The 21715-nt window shown below is 41.5% G+C and overlaps 1 protein-coding gene across 22 annotated transcripts in view; it reads right to left on the reverse strand.

Annotated features, from left to right (window-relative positions):
- Positions 1-21715, reverse strand: part of LOC106579570 (regulating synaptic membrane exocytosis protein 2) — a 225281-nt gene that overhangs the window by 101148 nt on the left and 102418 nt on the right. For 21 of the 22 annotated variants that reach the window (XM_045701962.1, XM_045701952.1, XM_045701955.1 and 18 more), the window contains one exon: positions 13573-14501. In XM_045701962.1, coding sequence (XP_045557918.1) covers positions 13573-14501 — 929 coding nt within the window. The remainder of the gene's footprint in view (positions 1-13572; positions 14502-21715) is intronic. The other variant, XM_045701986.1, reaches the window with a different exon arrangement.

The following is a 21715-nucleotide window of genomic DNA, read 5'->3' on the forward strand; positions in this document are numbered from 1 at the left end:
CAAATGACTTTGCAATTGTGTCCATGATAGCCCCAAACAGCTTACGGCTTGCAATTCTAACAATCACAGATGTTTAAATCCCAGAGACATGTTTAAATCTCATAGAAATGTTTAAATCATATAGACATGTTTAAATCTCATAGACATGTTTAAATCTCATAGACATGTTTAAATCATATAGACATGTTTAAATAATATAGACTTGTTTAAATCATATAGACATGTTTAAATCATATAGACATGTTTAAATCATATAGACATGTTTAAATCTCATAGACATGTTTAAATCATATAGACATGTTTAAATTCCAGAGACATGTTGAAATCATATAGACATGTTGAAATCATATAGACATGTTGAAATCATATAGACATGTTTAAATCATATAGACATGTTGAAATCATATAGACATGTTTAAATCATATAGACATGTTTAAATCATATAGTCATGTTTAAATCATATAGACATGTTTAAATCATATAGACATGTTTAAATCATATAGACATGTTTAAATCTCATAGAAATGTTTAAATCATATAGACATGTTGAAATCATATAGACATGTTGAAATCATATAGACATGTTTAAATCTCATAGACATGTTGAAATCATATAGACATGTTTAAATCATATAGACATGTTTAAATCATATAGACATGTTTAAATCATATAGACCTGTTTAAATCTCATAGACATGTTGAAATCATATAGACATGTTTAAATCATAGACATGTTTAAATCATATAGACATGTTTAAATCATATAGTCATGTTTAAATCATATAGACATGTTTAAATCATATAGACATGTTTAAATCATATAGTCATGTTTAAATCATATAGTCATGTTTAAATCATATAGACATGTTTAAATCATATAGACATGTTTAAATCATATAGACATGTTTAAATCATATAGTCATGTTTAAATCATATAGACATGTTTAAATCATATAGACATGTTTAAATCATATAGACATGTTTAAATCATATAGACATGTTTAAATCATATAGACATGTTTAAATCATATAGACATGTTTAAATCATATATGTCATGTTTAAATCATATAGACATGTTTAAATCATATAGACATGTTTAAATCATATAGACATGTTTAAATCATATAGACATGTTTAAATCATATAGACATGTTTAAATCTCATAGACATGTTTAAATCATATAGACATGTTTAAATCATATAGACATGTTGAAATCATATAGACATGTTTAAATCATATAGACATGTTTAAATCATATAGACATGTTTAAATCATATAGACATGTTTAAATCTCATAGACATGTTTAAATCATATAGACATGTTTAAATCATATAGACATGTTTAAATCTCATAGACTTGTTTAAATCTCATAGACATGTTTAAATCATATAGACATGTTTAAATCATATAGACATGTTGAAATCATATAGACATGTTTAAATCATATAGACATGTTTAAATCTCATAGACATGTTTAAATCATATAGACATGTTTAAATCATATAGACATGTTTAAATCATATAGACATGTTTAAATCTCATAGACATGTTTAAATCATATAGACCTGTTTAAATCTCATAGACATGTTGAAATCATATAGACATGTTTAAATCATATAGACATGTTTAAATCATATAGTCATGTTTAAATCATATAGACATGTTTAAATCATATAGTCATGTTTAAATCATATATGTCATGTTTAAATCATATAGACATGTTTAAATCATATAGACATGTTTAAATCATAAAGTCATGTTTAAATCATATAGACATGTTTAAATCATATAGACATGTTTAAATCTCATAGACATGTTTAAATCTCATAGACATGTTTAAATCATATAGACATGTTGAAATCATATAGACATGTTGAAATCATATAGACATGTTTAAATCATATAGACATTTTTAAATCATATAGACATGTTTAAATCATATAGACATGTTTAAATCTCATAGACTTGTTTAAATCTCATAGACATGTTTAAATCATATAGACATGTTTAAATCATATAGACATGTTTAAATCATATAGACATGTTGAAATCATATAGACATGTTTAAATCATATAGACATGTTTAAATCATATAGACATGTTTAAATCATATAGACATGTTTAAATCATATAGACATGTTTAAATCTCATAGACATGTTTAAATCATATAGACATGTTTAAATCTCATAGACATGTTTAAATCTCATAGACATGTTTAAATCATATAGACATGTTTAAATCATATAGACATGTTTAAATCATATAGACATGTTTAAATCTCATAGACATGTTTAAATCATATAGACTTGTTTAAATCTCATAGACATGTTTAAATCATATAGACATGTTTAAATCATATAGACATGTTTAAATCATATAGACATGTTGAAATCATATAGACATGTTTAAATCATATAGACTTGTTTAAATCATATAGACATGTTTAAATCATATAGACATGTTTAAATCATATAGACATGTTGAAATCATATAGACATGTTGAAATCATATAGACATGTTTAAATCATATAGACATGTTTAAATCATATAGACATGTTTAAATCATATAGACATGTTGAAATCATATAGACATGTTTAAATCATATAGACATGTTTAAATCATATAGACATGTTTAAATCATATAGACATGTTTAAATCATATAGACATGTTGAAATCATATAGACATGTTGAAATCATATAGACATGTTGAAATCATATAGACATGTTGAAATCATATAGACATGTGGAAATCATAGACATGTTTAAATCATATAGACATGTTTAAATCATATAGACCTGTTTAAATCTCATAGACATGTTGAAATCATATAGACATGTTTAAATCATATAGTCATGTTTAAATCATATAGTCATGTTTAAATCATATAGACATGTTTAAATCATATAGACATGTTTAAATCATATAGACATGTTTAAATCTCATAGACATGTTTAAATCATATAGACATGTTGAAATCATATAGACATGTTTAAATCATATAGACATGTTTAAATCTCATAGACTTGTTTAAATCTCATGGACATGTTTAAATCATATAGACATGTTGAAATCATATAGACATGTTGAAATCATTTAAACATGTTGAAATCATATAGACATGTTTAAATCATATAGACATGTTGAAATCATATAGACATGTTGAAATCATATAGACATGTTTAAATCATATAGACATGTTTAAATCATATAGACATGTTTAAATCATATAGACATGTTGAAATCATATAGACATGTGGAAATCATAGACATGTTTAAATCATATAGACATGTTGAAATCATATAGACATGTGGAAATCATAGACATGTTTAAATCATATAGACATGTTTAAATCATATAGACATGTTGAAATCATATAGACATGTGGAAATCATAGACATGTTTAAATCATATAGACATGTTTAAATCATATAGACCTGTTTAAATCTCATAGACATGTTGAAATCATATAGACATGTTTAAATCATATAGTCATGTTTAAATCATATAGTCATGTTTAAATCATATAGACATGTTTAAATCATATAGACATGTTTAAATCATATAGACATGTTTAAATCTCATAGACATGTTTAAATCATATAGACATGTTGAAATCATATAGACATGTTTAAATCATATAGACATGTTTAAATCATATAGACATGTTTAAATCATATAGACATGTTTAAATCTCATAGACTTGTTTAAATCTCATAGACATGTTTAAATCATATAGACATGTTGAAATCATATAGACATGTTGAAATCATTTAAACATGTTGAAATCATATAGACATGTTTAAATCATATAGACATGTTGAAATCATATAGACATGTTTAAATCATATAGACATGTTGAAATCATATAGACATGTTTAAATCATATAGACATGTTGAAATCATATAGACATGTTGAAATCATATAGACATGTTTAAATCATATAGACATGTTTAAATCTCATAGACATGTTGAAATCATATAGACATGTTTAAATCATATAGACATGTTGAAATCATATAGACATGTTTAAATCATATAGACATGTTTAAATCTCATAGACATGTTTAAATCATATAGACATGTTTAAATAATATAGACATGTTTAAATCATATAGACATGTTGAAATCATATAGACATGTTTAAATCTCATAGACATGTTTAAATCTCATAGACTTGTTGAAATCATATAGACTTGTTTAAATCTCATAGACATGTTTAAATCATATAGACATGTTTAAATCATAAAGACATGTTTAAATCATATAGACATGTTTAAATCATATAGACATGTTTAAATCTCATAGACATGTTGAAATCATATAGACATGTTTAAATCATATAGACATGTTGAAATCATATAGACATGTTGAAATCATATAGACATGTTTAAATCTCATAGACTTGTTTAAATCTCATAGACTTGTTTAAATCATATAGACATGTTGACATCACACCTCTCCAGCTCATCTGAAGCCTACCACACACACACACACACACACACACTCACACACCACCCACCGCCACGCCCCTCAGATGGGGGCTGAGCTAGGCTAGAGAATGGGGCCTCCCTCTGTTGCTTCCCTCTTCCTCCTGTTTTATTAACAGTGCCAATCACAATTGGGCCCTGATCCCTGGTGAGGACCGGTAAAACCCCAGCTGAGGGTGATTCAGCCAACAGGAAACTCATCACAGCCGTAAATTGTGAGCATCAGCAGTCTCCTCCCTCCCTCCACACACCCCCCAGTTGGTTTCATTCGGGCTCGGCGCAGCAGGCGCGGGGACCCACCACTAAAGTGCTGATTCAGGGTTCCGGCAGCAGCACAACGAGGGGAGGAGACAGCGGAGAAAGAGTTCATTGCCAGCAGGCTCTCCATCACTTTGACAACTCAATAGAAACCAGTGTAAACTATTAATTGGATCATTAATTATTGATGCTGTTTTTACTACAATTCGGGGGGAGAGAGCAGAAAGAGAGAGAGAGAGACAAAAGAGAGAGAGAGAGAGAGAGAGAGAGAGGTGAAACATTGTGTATGTTTAAACAGTATCCATGCTGTGAGGTAAAGGGAGCAGATTAGCTGTGTGATTTGTGTCTGTGGAAGCAGATTGTCCAGAATCATCCAAGGTGTAGCAGGTTAAAGAGCTACAGAATCAATTATTATTTAGGACATTTATTTTTTCCACACTTAAAAACATAAAAATAATAGTCAATGTAGTGTTATTACAATGTAGAAACGCACACTATAACATTATTCGTTTTTTTTGTCTGGCATTGAACATCAGAATGCCCTTTACAGGGGATGTTGGACTAGTCCTAAAAACCTACACAACCAGACCAGAGATAGAGCTGTATTGGGAATCTAGTCTGGTTTATCACTAAACAGTGTCCACCCCACCCCCTCACTCTCTCTCTCTTCTGCCCCCCCCTCTCTCTCGCCCCCTCTCTCATCACTCTCCTTCTTTCTCTCTCTCTCCCCCATCCCTCCCTGCCACTCTCTCTCTCTGTCTCTCGTCTTTTCTGGTTTCTGTCCTGCCTGCGCTATCATGAGGCGGCATGTCAAGAGATCAATACGGAGGAAAAGAGAGTGAGAGGGATGTCACACTAAATCAGTCTCCCAGCCTCACTACCAACAGGCCAGCCAGGAGCTCAGGCCATTACTGATGGCAACTCCTCCCTCTCGCTCCCTCAACCGTCTCCCTCCCAGACCCCCAGAGTACCCAGGGTCAGAGAGCATGGCACGAGGTGAGCTTAGCCGCCATAACACATATGTATTCACCGCACCCACCTCGGCCTCCTCCCTCCCTTCCAGGCCAGTCAAGCAGCTCACTGAGTGTATTACATAGCAGGGCAGACCATAGTGCTGCTGACTGGCCACAGATGGACAGAAGGTGCTTTCTGCCCTCTTTACTCTTTCCCTCAGCTTTCTCCCCCTCCGCCCAAGCTATTAGAATGTATGTTCTGCTTATCTGGTTACGGCTCGTCCAACGTCACACTGGACTGACTGTGTGAAGGGAAAATTCTGCAGGCCAAACACCATTCCTATTGCTAATCATTGAGCGCTTGCTTACTATGCATGTTACATACAGGTGCGTGACAGACTCGGGACAGGGGTTTTAATAACAGACAGTATATACTGTAAGTCCCCCCCCATACCTCCAAAATACAAAACCTTACATCCTATACCTCAGAAGCTCACCTCCCTCACCTCAGCAGTCCACATTCAAACTACTCTGTGACCCCACCACTACTGTGATCCTTCACATGACCTTCACAATACAATACATCAATAATGGAGCCAGTCTGACCTAGCCATGTACTACTTCCCTCCCTGTGTGAGGAAGAAAGTTACATAACACAGGGACTGGGGAATGTTGACTGCCTGGATTCTACTCGTCCTCCTCTCCTCTTCACCTGTGAAGCAGCTCTGCATTCCTCCCCTCATCCCCTGTCCTCTTTTCTCCTCTTCTCTCTTGTTTTTTCCTCCCTCTCCTGTCTTCCTCATCCGTTTTTCCTGCTTTTGACGCTGCCAAGGTAAAAGCCCCCATAATTACAGATTTGACAACAAAATCAATTTGTAATTATGACGACTGTGGGCCTGCGCGGAGTGAGTCAAGTGGCCCAACTTCTTGAAGGATAGCTTTGGATGTTAATTCTGAACGAAAATGGGGTTTAATTCAATGTCTGTGTGAAGGTGTGTGCGTGTGTGTGTGTGTCTGTGTGTGTGTGTGTGTGTGTGTGTGTATACATGTGTGTGTACGTGTGTGTGTATATATGTGTCAAGGGGAGGGTTTCGTTCAGAAGCAGGAGAATGAAAAACGACCCTTTGTCTATAACCATTGTCCTGTTGTAACAAACAAGTGGGAAGGCTACAGGACGGGGAACAGGGGACAGGGGAGAGTCTGCGTGTTGCTATTTAGCATGTAGTTGTCTGTAGGAGTAGTGGAGATCTGAAATACAGGCCTTAAACCCTTACAGATGCCTCACAGTATAATACCTATCCTGTTCAAAATCCTATCCTATGGTGTTGAGGGGAAACCGACATGATGAGGTTGATTCATGTTGATATATCAAATTTACATAAGTATTCAGACCCTTTACTCAGTACTTTATTGAAGCACTTTTGGCAGCGATTACAGTCTTGAGTCTTCTTGGATATGACGCTAAAAACTTGGCAGACCTGTATTTGGAGAGTTTCCCCCATTCTTCTCTGCAAATCCTCGCAAGGTTGGTCAGGTTGGCTGGAGAGCGTCACTGCACAGCTATTTTTAGGTCTCTCCAGAGATGTTCGATCGGGTTCAAGTCTGGGCTCTGGCTGGGCCACTCAAGGACATTCAGAGACTTGTCCCGAAGCCACTCCTGTGTTGTCTTGGCTGTGTGTTTAGGGTCGTTGTCCTGTTGGAAGGTGAACCTTCACCCCAGTCTGAGGTCCTGTGCACTCTGGAGCAGGTTTTCATCAAGGATCTCTGTACTTTGCTCCGTTCATCTTTCCCTCGATCCTGACTAGTCTCCCAGTCCCTGCCGCTGAAAAACATCCCACAGCATGATGCTGCCACCACCATGCTTCACCGTAGGGATGGTGCCAGGTTTTCTCCAGACGTGACACTTGGCTTTCAGGCCAAAGAGTTCAATCTTGGTTTCATCAGACCAGGGAATATTGTTTCTCATGGTCTGAGAGTCCTTTAGGTGCCTTTTGGCAAACTCCAAGTGGGCTGTCGTGCCTTTTACTGAGGAGTGGCTTCCGTCTCGCACCTCTACCATAAAGGCCTGATCGGTGGAGTGCTGCAGAGATGGTTGCCTTTCTGGAAGGTTCTCCCATCTCCACCGAAGAACTCTGGAGCTCTGTGAGAGTGGCCATTGGGTTCTTGGTCACCTCCCTGACCGAGTCAATTAGAGGTGTATCTGTGGATGTATTTCAAGGCCTACCTTCAAACTCAGTGCCTCTTTGCTTGACATGATGGGAAAATCAAAAGAAATCAGCCAAGACCTCAGAAAAAAAATTGCAGACCTCCACAAATCTGCTTCATCCATGGGAGCAATTTCCAAACGCCTGAAGGTACCACGTTCATCTGTACAAACAATAGTACGCAAGTATAAACTCCAGGGGACCACGCAGCCATCATACCGCTCAGGAAGGAGACACGTTCTGTCTCCTAGAGATGACTGTACTTTGGTGCGAAATGTGCAAATCAATCCCAGAACAACAGCAAAGGACCTTGTGAAGATGCTGGTAGAAACAAGTACAAAAGTATCTATATCCACAGTAAAACGAGTCCTATATCGACATAACCTGAAAGGCCGCTCAGCAAGGAAGAAGCCACTGCTCCAAAACCACCAAAAAAAGCCAGACTACGGTTTGCAACTGCACATGGGGACAAAGACCATACTTTTTAGAGAAATGTCCTCTGGTCTGATGAAACAAAAATAAAACTGTTTGGCCATGATGATCATCGTTATGTTTGGAGGAAAAAGTGGGACGCTTGCAAGCCGAAGAACACCATCCCAACCGTGAAGCACGGGGGTGGCAGCATCATGTTGTGGGGGTGCTTTGCTGCAGAAGGGACTGGAGCACTTCACAAAATAGATGGCATCATGAGGAGAGGACAATGATGTGGATATATTGAAGCAACATCTCAAGACATCAGTCAGGAAGTTAAAGCTTGGTCGCGAATGGGTCTTCCAAATGGACAATGACCCCAAGCATACTTCCAAAACTGTGGCAAAATGGCTTAAGGACATCAAAGTCAAGGTATTGGAGTGGCCATCACAAAGCCCTGACCTCAATCCTATAGAAAATTTGTGGGCAGAACTGAAAAAGCGTGTGCGAGCAAGGAGGCCTACAAACCTGACTCAGTTACACCAGCTCTGTCAGGAGGAATGGGCCAAAATTCAACCAACTTATTGTGGGAAGCTTGTGGAAGGCTACCTGAAACGTTTGACCCAAGTTAAACAATTTAAAGGCAACGCTACCAAATACTAATTGAGTGTATGTAAACTTCTGACCCACTGGGAATGTGATGAAAGAAATAAAAGCTGAAATAAATCATTCTCTCTACTATTATTCTGACATTTCACATTCTTAAAATAAAGTGGTGATCCTAACTCACCTAAAACAGGGAATTTTTACTAGGATTAAATGTCAGGAATTGTGAAAAACTGAGTTTAAATGTATTTGGCTAAGGTGTATGTAAACTTCTGACTTCAACTGTATCTGTTTTTTATTTTTAATACATTTGCCAAAATAAATAAAAACCTGTTTTCACATTGTTATTATGGGGTATTGTGTGTAGATTGATGAGAGAAAACATGTATATAGTCCATTTTAGAATAAGGCTGTAACGTAACAAAATGTGGAAAAAGGGAAAGGGTCTGAATACTTTCCGAATGCACTGCATTTTTTGATTTTTGCAGCTTTATATCTGGTAGCAGCTAATGGGGATCCATAATAAAAACAAATACAAATAAGAACTATGCCTGTTTCACTTGAAAGCTATGTGAAAGAGACCGTGTAGAGGGACTACCTCACATCACTCAGTCCTTCACAGTCATCCAAAGGAGACAGAGACACCACACAGGGAAGTAACCCTTGAGTGTAGATGTGCCATACAGTCTGCTTTAGAGGGGAATCTATATAGGTCACTCCTCAGAAACAGCTCTACAAACACTTTAAAACGCCTTTGGAAGCTGTCTGCCTTTTCAAAGGACTAATATGGAAACCACAAAGCCAGCCTGCCGCCCGTGTAGCAATGCTTTCAGCACGGTGACCGCTCCTCCGCCGTCCCAGGCCTAATCTCTCTCTCTCTCTCTTCCCCTCTATCTGGGACTTTGTTAGTGTCCTTAACATTATGACATCACCAGAGGGCGAGGGTGGTTCGATCGTTCAGAAACATTGTGGTACAGTAGTATGAGATGAATAGTAGTATGACCTTATAATACATAACTATCTACTGCCTGCATCTAGAGGAGAGAAAGCTAGTAGCTAGTGTCATGACGTTGCCCTGTTGGTGAGGTTTATGACCCGCATAAATACTTTTCCCCCTTTTCTCTCTCTACTCTACAGATTGGTCTCTTGGAAAGCCCTTTGTTAACATAGAGAGAGTCTGGTAACATCAAAAGGTTGGGAACGGAACCCTATTTCGGTAATCCAACCGGTTGAAAATATCCGTTGGTACTTAAAGATTATGATGTCAGATCAGTTGTCATCTGAGACATTATGACTGATGACAGGACGACATAAACTGTACCTGGGAAAGTCTACACATTCTAGTTATCAGATTCACATGGAATTGTTGTGCAATTTAAATGTTTAAATATGAAACTATTTGTGAAAAGATTCAATGTAATTTTAGCTTCTAAATGGGAGAATTGTTTTCATAAGTGAACTATGCTCACACAGTGGCCCCGCCCAAGTGAACAGGCATTGGTTGTGAACTATGAAACACGCCCTTCTCTCCCCCACTACAAAAGCCCATTGATGAAAGTCAACCTCTTGTGTTCCCGATGACGTGAGGACTACTGTCCATACATTTAAAAGGGAAAATATCAACAGAACTAAGTCAACCACAGCGTGAGCTCTGGTTGTGAATGGTTGAACGACTACAACCTAACGAAATTAACATCGTGTTCCCGATGACGTGAGGACTGCTGTCCATACGTTTAGGAGGGCGAATTTCAACGTGGAAGTGACGATTGCCATGCTGGAAGGATGATTTCGACTATACCTGCCAGAATATAGCATGAGCTTAATGTACGGCAACTTGGTATGAACTTTGAAGTCATGTTCACTAAAGAAGTGATACATCCTAGACGTCGAGTTATCAGCAGCCACTATAAACGTGCGTGGCCTAGGAAAGGACGGACAATCTCTTCAGAGAGACAGGGTACTACAACGTATACGTTCTACCACACGACGACGGTACTACAACGTATCCGTTCTACCACAAGACATATTCTTCAAAGGACAAGGGAGATCTCTGCTGGGCAACCCAGCCTTCCATCATCGACCAATCTATCGAAGCGCAGCTCAGAGTAAATATATTTCTAGCATTTTTCCTTTTCCGAATGGGCGGTTATTTAGAACGCATAAGATTCTGTATTTACGATAGCATAGCCTGATAAGGTCTGATAGAGACCCAATCCTTTTGTTCCTCAGTCTTCCCGCGCTTTCATTCAAACCCAACCCCCTTTCTTTGTGTAACCAGCAGTCATTTCAGATTTGTCCGCATGGGCCGTTTTATTTTATGACATAATTAGTAATCAATGTATGATCCACCCTGTGTAGATGTAATTCCGTGTGATTATTTAGGTATTTAGCAAATAAATAATTAAACCAAATTTTGTATTGCTGATTCAACTTGTTAGCCAGGGTTTGTGTAGATAACCAAGAATTTACGACGTTCAGATGAGACTGAATAAGGTGACGATTAATAATTGACTACTATTGATATAAAAGACTGCCAGGTCTTTAAGAGTTTATTCAGAAGACAACAGCTCTATAAACATTCTTCCGTGGTGCCCCGACTTCCTAGTTAATTACATTTACATGATTAGTTTAATCAGGCAATATTAATTACAGAGAATTGATTTGATAAAATAGCATGTCATATATCACTTAATCCATAGTAAATACACGACAATAAGGACTAGGAGTTAGGGACTAGAGGCTAGAATCTAGAAGTAAGCCATTCAAAAAACATTTGAACTTCAAACTTCCACTCTGCCCAGCCCAGCTCACGACTCGACTCCACTGTCTACTCCAATCCCATCCCGTCCTCCCTGGCTGATCCAACGGACTTTAGTTGAGTTGTGCAGGGGGAATCCTACTGGCCTCACAAGAGTTTATCAGTGCAAGGAACCATTCATGTTAGCGTGCAAGATCACGCGGCTTGCGAGGCTAGAATCCTACAGGGAGAAACCCTAATTATTCTACCACTTTTAATTGCATTTGCCATACCTTCATTAATTAATATGCACGACTGATGACATTGTTCAGCCAGAGGCCGTTCAAAAGCAGCATCACAGACTAACCCACAGACACAGACAGACAGACTGACTCCCTATAGGCTGAATGACTGGGACAGCACATCACCCATGGCCCTGATCCAATTGGAGTCAGCCCCCCAATACACACACACGCAAGCACACACGCACGCACACACACTTTGGGACAGTTTGTGTGTGTGTGTGTTTGTGTGTATGTGTGTGAAACAAGTGTGTGTGTGTTCATGTGTATGTGTGTGTGCGTGTGTGCCTGTGCCACTGTAAAAGTACAGTATCAGACTACAATTACATATATCATTACCTTCCTTCTCTCTCTCTCTCTTCCTCCACTCTCTCCCCGTGCTCTCTCTCTCCCTCCCCTCTCTCCTCTCCTCTCCTCGCTCTCTCTCTCCCTCCTCCCTCTCCCCTCTTCTCGCCATATTTTTCTTTCTCTCTCTCTCTCCTCCTCTCGTCATCTCTCGATATGTCCCTCTATCTGTGTTATATAATATAGAGTCCATTACAATAGATTGAATGTGTGAAACAGAAGTGGTAGCCAGGCCCTGCAATGTGTGCTACAGGAGGACAGAGACAGGATAAGGTATCTAGAGCAGCAGCCCAACACACACACACACACACTTGCATAGACATTTACACCCATCTGGCCAAGCCCTGTCGGCATAATAAGCTCCCTCCACGCAGTTGCAGTACAGTGTGGAATAGACTTGACACACACACACACACACACAGAGAACAGATCACGTAACAAAGACGCAGACAGACCATCGACTGTGAGGAAATAAAAGGTTAGTTTTTAAGCGACGGCTCATTAAGATCAAATTCCTATCGTCATCTACATATCATATTATTATGAATGAGACCACGAGGCCTACATTAAAACACATGTATCACATACACTGACTGCGCTCTCTAAAACCAAAATCAAATAGTCACTTTAGTTATGCAAGCCTGACAATACAGAACATATACAGAACATCGGGTATTGTTTTCATGGATAAACATTGTAGTTTCCTTCATATAATTAAGGGCGACTGAGAAGAGAGTTGTGATGGTATGGTACTCAGTACTCATCAATGGCACTCAGTCCTCTGTACTGAACATATGGAGCTAGTAGACTACTGTCGTACAACTAACTCACTGAATATGGAACAGTGGCAATTAGTCAATAAACATGTCCAACATGAGCTGACAGTGACACTGAATACACTTCCCAATGAATAATGCAAAGGTGATTTGACTATCCCTGGCATAACTCTGTGCTTCCCAAATGGCACTCTATTCCCTATATAGTGCACGACTTTTGGCCAGAGCCAAAAGTATATTCCCTATATAGAGCAATACTATATAGGGAATAGGTTGCCTTTTCAGATTTGCCCCTAGTAAAAGAGTGAGCCCTATAAAGTACTGCACTATAGGGAATAGGTTGCCTATTCAGATTTTCCCCTAGTAAAAGAGAGAGCCCTATAAAGAAGTGCACTATAGGGAATAGGTTGCATATTCAGATTGCCCCCCTAGTGTACAGTATGAGAGTAGAAAGCGAGAGAGCAGGAGGAAGAGTGTTCCTACCTTTCTCACTGACAGACTCACTCTCTATCTCCACATCCTCACAGCTGGTGTACTCCGGCGTGGTGGCCAGTTCCTCCTCTGAGCTGCTCAGGGACACCTGCCGCATCTTACCCCCCTTTTTGGTTTTGTGGGGCTTTGGTGGCGGCGGCCGGATGGACTCAGACTGGTCAGAGCTCAGAGAGTCGTTCCTCAACATGGTGTCCATCTTCTCCCTCTTGGTCTTCCTGACAGCAGAGCTGGGGTCCAGATAATCATGACCCCTGAACCCTATTGGCTCCCCTGGCCCCCGCCTCATGTCCCCTGACCTGTCCCCCAGCACGGGGCTGCGGTGTGGGGTGGGGGGGCTGTGGTTGGAGGTCCGGTGGTGGCCTCCAGGGGTGGGGGAGTTTCTGTCCATGGAGTAGGAACGTTGGCCCACCATGGGCGGCCGGCGCTCGGTCAGGTGCTGTCTGGACAGGCGGATTGGTCCCTGGGGCTCGTCCTGCTCCGTGTAGGCCAGAGACACATCACTGTGGCGCCTCTCGTGCCTGGCCCGGCCCACCTCAGCATGCATCCTCATCTGCTCCTCGTAGGGCTGGGGCTTGACGGGGTAACGGGCCAGGTTGGGGTCGGAGCGGTAGCGTGTCTGGTACTCCTCCTGGCGCTGGCGCTGCAACTCGTACTCACTGGGCTGCCCGTCTAGAGGGTAGGGCCCGTCCTGGTCCAGAGGGTAGTCCTCCTGGGAATGCCAGCGGCCCCGCCCACCACGGTACTCCCCCCGCGCTGCCTCAGCGTCTCGGTACCTCCGTGGGGCCCCACGCCGAGCGTCCCCATCCCCATAGTCGGACGGTGATCTGGGCATGGTGCCGTCCCCCGGGGCATACTGACCCCGCTCTTCCCTTTGGTCGTATCTTTGGTTTGGATCCCTGGATGCTGATGGGCTTCGTTTCCTGTCCGTCAAAGAAAAAGACTGTTAGTGAGCGGGTCAAGTAGCAGGGAAAATTCTCTGAGTCAGAAGAGGGTTTTAAAAGGCTGTATATTATATTATAGAATCACACTGAGCTTGAGTATTACAAATATAAAAACTCTCACTGATGCTTAGGATGAAAGATCTACAGAGCTTTCTGCTCTGCTTACCTGCCTTTTAAACCCATTCCAAACACAGCAGTTCCCTAGACAGGGTAGCCACCAATGTGTGTGAGTGTGTGTGTGTGTGTGTGTGTGTGTGTGTACTCATAGACGGCTGATGAAAGGCCTAGCTAGCTGTCACATAACAGGGCTGGAGCTGGGGGTTTGGAGCTGGGGGTTTGGAGCTAGGGGTTTGGCGCTGGGGGTTTGGCGCTGGGGGTTTGGAGTTGGGGTTTGGCGCTGGGGGTTTGGCGCTGGGGGTTTGGAGTTGGGGGTTTGGCGCTGGGGGTTTGGCGCTGGGGGTTTGGAGTTGGGGGTTTGGAGTTGGGGGTTTGGAGCTGGGGTTTGGAGTTGGGGGTTTGGAGTTGGGGGTTTGGAGTTGGGGGTTTGGAGTTGGGGGTTTGGAGTTGGGGGTTTGGAGCTGGGGGTTTGGAGTTGGGGGTTTGGAGCTGGGGGTTTGGCGCTGGGGGTTTGGAGTTGGGGTTTGGAGCTGGGGGTTTGGAGTTGGGGGTTTGGAGCTGGGGGTTTGGAGCTGGGGGTTTGGAGCTAGGGGTTTGGAGCTGGGGTTTGGAGCTGGGGGTTTGGAGCTGGGGGTTTGGCGCTGGGGGTTTGGAGTTGGGGGTTTGGGAAGAAGACTACTGCACTTCCTTGACTCTCTTCACTAAAAATATATCTAGGAGCACTAAGATGGCAGCCAGACCCAAAGACAAGATATCCCTGAAAAGGCAAAGCACTTTTCAGAAACCAAGCAGCCTCTAAAAGTCTCAAAACAGGAAATAGTTTCACCATCACAACTGATGTTATTCCTGTAATGAGTCAAAGTCTGTACAAATACATTCAACATGATATTCTACCAGTACACTATTATCTATTGTTCTATAATATGTTTCCATTTCCTCTTGGTTACTATGTGGATACTATAGGTCATCTTTCATCTTCATGTTCATTCCATCTGATTACCGTGTTGGTATAAAGCGGATAAATGATGATTATTACAATTCATTTCAAACAGCTAGATGGCACATGATTAACGGCAGACGTTGCTTGAGTATGGCACGTTCGTGTTTTCAAATTAAAAGCATGTGTGTGTGTGTGCGCACTTACGTACGTATGTGTGCGAGAGAGAGAAAGAGAGTCTGTGCTATGATAAACGACACTGTTCCCCAGCGTTGGGATGTGTTGTCTGCTGTCTGGAGAGAGAGAGAGAGAGAGAGAGAGAGAGAGAGAGAGAGAGCATTGGGATGTGCTGTCTGCTGTCTGGAGAAAGAGAGGGAGGGGCCAGGCGTTTGGGAGGGAGGTGTGTGCGGTGTGTGTAGCTTAGCCAGTAATAATGTGCCTAATTTAGGAGCATGCTGGGAAAAAGAGATTATTAACAATCTCATTTCGACTTTGAGAAGACGAGGAGGAGAGGGGGAGAGGAAGAAAGGAGAAGAGGGGAGGAGAGAAAGAGAGGAGGAGAGAAGGAAAGGAGGAGAGGGGTAATGGAGGAGAAGAGGAGAGACTTCTTCCCTAATTATATCTGTCCCCTCCATCCCCATGGAAAACCACTGCTCTGCTCCACACACAGCCAGACAGAACTAGCCTTCTGTAGTCGCTGAGCTAGAATACTGTGAAGCCAGGACGGGAGAGCAGGATCATATGAAACACGTTTTAAGTCTCAACTACTGTATTCACACCTGAACTGTACTCACACCGGTACTGCACTGTTCCAAGAATATTTTCCCACCAAACATTAAGTATTATCTATTGACAGTAAATATAGAGCAGCAGCCACCATTTTGTTTTTGTCACTATGTTATTTGGACCAAATGTAATATGTCATAACTGGTTCAGGATTTGTGGTATATTATGTACTCCTCCATAATCCCAAAGACAGTGTCTATATCCCAAATGGCACCTTATTCCCTTTATAGTGCACTACTTTTGACCAGAGCTCTATGGGCCCTATTCAGAAATAGCGTATGATAAAGGGATTAGGGTGCCATTTGGGACATACTACAGTATATCCAGCAGTCACTGAAGGGGGAACGGGGGAAGTAGGATGTGGCTGAGGAGCCCTGGCTGTGAACAGCCCTGTATGTCAATGCTTTCCTTTTGTCCAAACCACACTATTCACAAATCATACCTTTTTTCTACTTTTTACCTCAGGAAAGAAAGAAAATAATGACATGTTAGGACTCAAATGCTTTCTGAGTTGTCTTAATTTAGTATGTTACAACCTGCCAATACATTTCCAACAGCAGGTTCATTAATGGTCATGTTTCTGACCCAGTCATGTAGTGTACTGAACTCTACAGTCTGAGGCATTATGTATAAGTCTTCCAGACAATAACAGACCGCTGATTCATTGAGAAAACCAAGGTGAGGCGGCGGCAGGGATGATGATATGGCAGAGTACAGTAGACTGGCTGAGTGACTGGATGGAACGCAGGGTGTACTGTATGTGTTTGTGTGGGGAGAGGGGGGTATTGCATTGTCAGCATGTCTCTGTCAGACAGCATGGTGATGAAGGAGGTGTGTGTGTTAGAGTATCATGGGGGATGGGGGGAAGGGGGGTGTACTGATTACACTAGGAAATGCTTCAGTAAGAGCTATTAGTATGTCCTAAGGGCCTCCTGGCCAATGCCCCCTCAGGACTGCTACTGTTGTGATATTTTACACACACACACACACACACACACACACACACACACACACACACACACACACACACACACACACACACACACACACACACACACACACACACACACACACACACACACACACACACACACACACACACACACACACACACACACACACACACACACACTACCATACCCCCCCTTGACAAGCCCTGACTCTACCTGACACAAATATCCCTTAATGTGTAGGCCTGTTTAGCCCTGAATGTCCTTTGTGTCCAAACAGACCAGAGTCAATAGCAGCTACTACTACTACTACTACTACTACTACTACTACTACTACTATGTTCTACATCTGCCCTCAGCATCATGCTAATGTCCTCAGCGCAGGCCGTAGAGCAACACAACACCACTACTACTACTACTATGTTCTACATCTGCCCTCAGCATCATGCTAATGTCCTCAGCGCAGGCCGTAGAGCAACACAACACCACTCTGCTGTGGATGATCTGTACATTATCTCCCTAACTGTAAATGTATCTGGAATACATGTTGTATAATAAGACATATATTGACGTGTATTTTCTTTCCGTATAGGATCTCTGACTGACTGGCTGTGGTAGTTGAATGTCGCTCTGTGCTCTCCTGCTGCTCCCAGATCCCATATGACACAGTCCCATGAGCTTATGTTTGCATTCAAACCCCTATTCAAACTGCTGTCCGACAGACAGACAGACAGACAGACAGACAGACAGACAGACAGACAGACAGACAGACAGACAGACAGACAGACAGACAGACAGACAGACAGACAGACAGACAGACAGACAGACAGACAGACAGACAGACAGACAGACAGATGGACCGACTGAGGGACGGACTGAGGGACTGACTGAGGGGCTGACTTAGGGACGGACGGAGGGACAGACAGACATACAGGCAGACATGGGGAGAGAGGGGAGTTCAACACTCTCATAGAATAGCCGGTATGATACAGTGGCAGTGAACATTGTGCAGTCAAAGAGCATTGTCCAAAACACAAGCTGCCAGTGCAGTATGGGAGCTAGGAGGATGGGATAGTGACGTCATTCAGAAGCAGACAATGATTCATCCACCAGCCTCTCAGCCTACCGTCTGAAATCTGAACTGCATAGCGTAGTGATGTAAGTACTGGCATGGCATTGAACTGCATTCACACTGCATAAGGAGCCTAATCTGCTGCTGGGCTGAGCCTGGGACAGCCAGTGAATCAAATCAATCAAATCAAATTTTATTTGTCACATGCGCCAAATACAACAAGTGTAGACCTTACCGTGAAACGCTTACTTACAAGCCCTTTACCAACAATGCAGTTTTCAGAAAAAAGATTTACTAAATAAACTAAAGTAAAAAATAAAAGAGCAAGAATAAAATAACAATAACTAGGCTATATACAGGGAGTACCGGTACAGAGTCAATGTGGATGCTATATACAGGGAGTACCGGTACAGAGTCAATGTGGATGCTATATACAGGGAGTACCGGTACAGAGTCAATGTGGATACTATATACAGGGAGTACCGGTACAGAGTCAATGTGGAGACTATATACAGGGAGTACCAGTACAGAGTCAATGTGGAGACTATATACAGGGAGTACCAGTACAGAGTCAATGTGGATGCTATATACAGGGAGTACCAGTACAGAGTCAATGTGGATGCTATATACAGGGAGTACCAGTACAGAGTCAATGTGGATGCTATATACAGGGAGTACCAGTACAGAGTCAATGTGGATGCTATATACAGGGAGTACCGGTACAGAGTCAATGTGGATGCTATATACAGGGAGTACCAGTACAGAGTCAATGTGGATGCTATATACAGGGAGTACCAGTACAGAGTCAATGTGGATGCTATATACAGGGAGTACCAGTACAGAGTCAATGTGGATGCTATATACAGGGAGTACCAGTACAGAGTCAATGTGGATGCTATATACAGGGAGTACCAGTACAGAGTCAATGTGGATGCTATATACAGGGAGTACCAGTACAGAGTCAAAGTGGATGCTATATACAGGGAGTACCAGTACAGAGTCAATGTGGATGCTATATACAGGGAGTACCAGTACAGAGTCAATGTGGAGACTATATACAGGGAGTACCAGTACAGAGTCAATGTGGATGCTATATACAGGGAGTACCAGTACAGAGTCAATGTGGAGACTATATACAGGGAGTACCAGTACAGAGTCAATGTGGATACTATATACAGGGAGTACCGGTACAGAGTCAATGTGGATGCTATATACAGGGAGTACCGGTACAGAGTCAATGTGGATGCTATATACAGGGAGTACCAGTACAGAGTCAATGTGGATGCTATATACAGGGAGTACCGGTACAGAGTCAATGTGGATGCTATATACAGGGAGTACCAGTACAGAGTCAATGTGGAGACTATATACAGGGAGTACCAGTACAGAGTCAATGTGGATACTATATACAGGGAGTACCAGTACAGAGTCAATGTGGATGCTATATACAGGGAGTACCAGTACAGAGTCAATGTGGATGCTATATACAGGGAGTACCAGTACAGAGTCAATGTGGATGCTATATACAGGGAGTACCGGTACAGAGTCAATGTGGATGCTATATACAGGGAGTACCAGTACAGAGTCAATGTGGATGCTATATACAGGGAGTACCAGTACAGAGTCAATGTGGATGCTATATACAGGGAGTACCAGTACAGAGTCAATGTGGATGCTATATACAGGGAGTACCAGTACAGAGTCAATGTGGATGCTATATACAGGGAGTACCAGTACAGAGTCAATGTGGATGCTATATACAGGGAGTACCAGTACAGAGTCAAAGTGGATGCTATATACAGGGAGTACCAGTACAGAGTCAATGTGGATGCTATATACAGGGAGTACCAGTACAGAGTCAATGTGGAGACTATATACAGGGAGTACCAGTACAGAGTCAATGTGGATGCTATATACAGGGAGTACCAGTACAGAGTCAATGTGGAGACTATATACAGGGAGTACCAGTACAGAGTCAATGTGGATACTATATACAGGGAGTACCGGTACAGAGTCAATGTGGATGCTATATACAGGGAGTACCGGTACAGAGTCAATGTGGATGCTATATACAGGGAGTACCAGTACAGAGTCAATGTGGATGCTATATACAGGGAGTACCGGTACAGAGTCAATGTGGATGCTATATACAGGGAGTACCAGTACAGAGTCAATGTGGATACTATATACAGGGAGTACCGGTACAGAGTCAATGTGGATGCTATATACAGGGAGTACCAGTACAGAGTCAATGTGGATGCTATATACAGGGAGTACCGGTACAGAGTCAATGTGGATGCTATATACAGGGAGTACCGGTACAGAGTCAATGTGGATGCTATATACAGGGAGTACCAGTACAGAGTCAATGTGGATACTATATACAGGGAGTACCGGTACAGAGTCAATGTGGATACTATATACAGGGAGTACCGGTACAGAGTCAATGTGGATGCTATATACAGGGAGTACCAGTACAGAGTCAATGTGGATACTATATACAGGGAGTACCGGTACAGAGTCAATGTGGATACTATATACAGGGAGTACCGGTACAGAGTCAATGTGGATGCTATATACAGGGAGTACCGGTACAGAGTCAATGTGGATGCTATATACAGGGAGTACCGGTACAAAGTCAATGTGGATGCTATATACAGGGAGTACCGGTACAGAGTCAATGTGGATGCTATATACAGGGAGTACCAGTACAGAGTCAATGTGGATGCTATATACAGGGAGTACCGGTACAGAGTCAATGTGGATGCTATATACAGGGAGTACCGGTACAGAGTCAATGTGGATGCTATATACAGGGAGTACCAGTACAGAGTCAATGTGGATGCTATATACAGGGAGTACCAGTACAGAGTCAATGTGGATGCTATATACAGGGAGTACCGGTACAGAGTCAATGTGGATGCTATATACAGGGAGTACCGATACAGAGTCAAAGTGCGGGGGTACAGGTTAGTCCAGGTAATTGAGGTAATATGTACATGTAGGTAGAGGTAAAGTGACTATGCATAGATAATAGATAATAAACAGCGAGTAGCATCAAAGAAGAGGAGGGGGGTATATGCAAATAGTCTGGGTAACCAGACGACTTACAAATTGGTGCATTCACCTTATGATATCCAGTGGAACAACCACTTTACAATAGTGCATCTAAATCTTTTAAGGGGGGGGGTTAGAAGGATTACTTTATCCTATCCTAGGTATTCCTTAAAGAGGTGGGGTTTCAGGTGTCTCCGGAAGGTGGTGACTGACTCTGCTGTCCTGGCGTCGTGAGGGAGCTTGTTCCACCATTGGGGTGCCAGAGCAGCGAACA

Source organism: Salmo salar, chromosome ssa02 (assembly GCF_905237065.1).
Source record: "Salmo salar chromosome ssa02, Ssal_v3.1, whole genome shotgun sequence".
Lineage (NCBI taxonomy): Eukaryota > Metazoa > Chordata > Actinopteri > Salmoniformes > Salmonidae > Salmo > Salmo salar.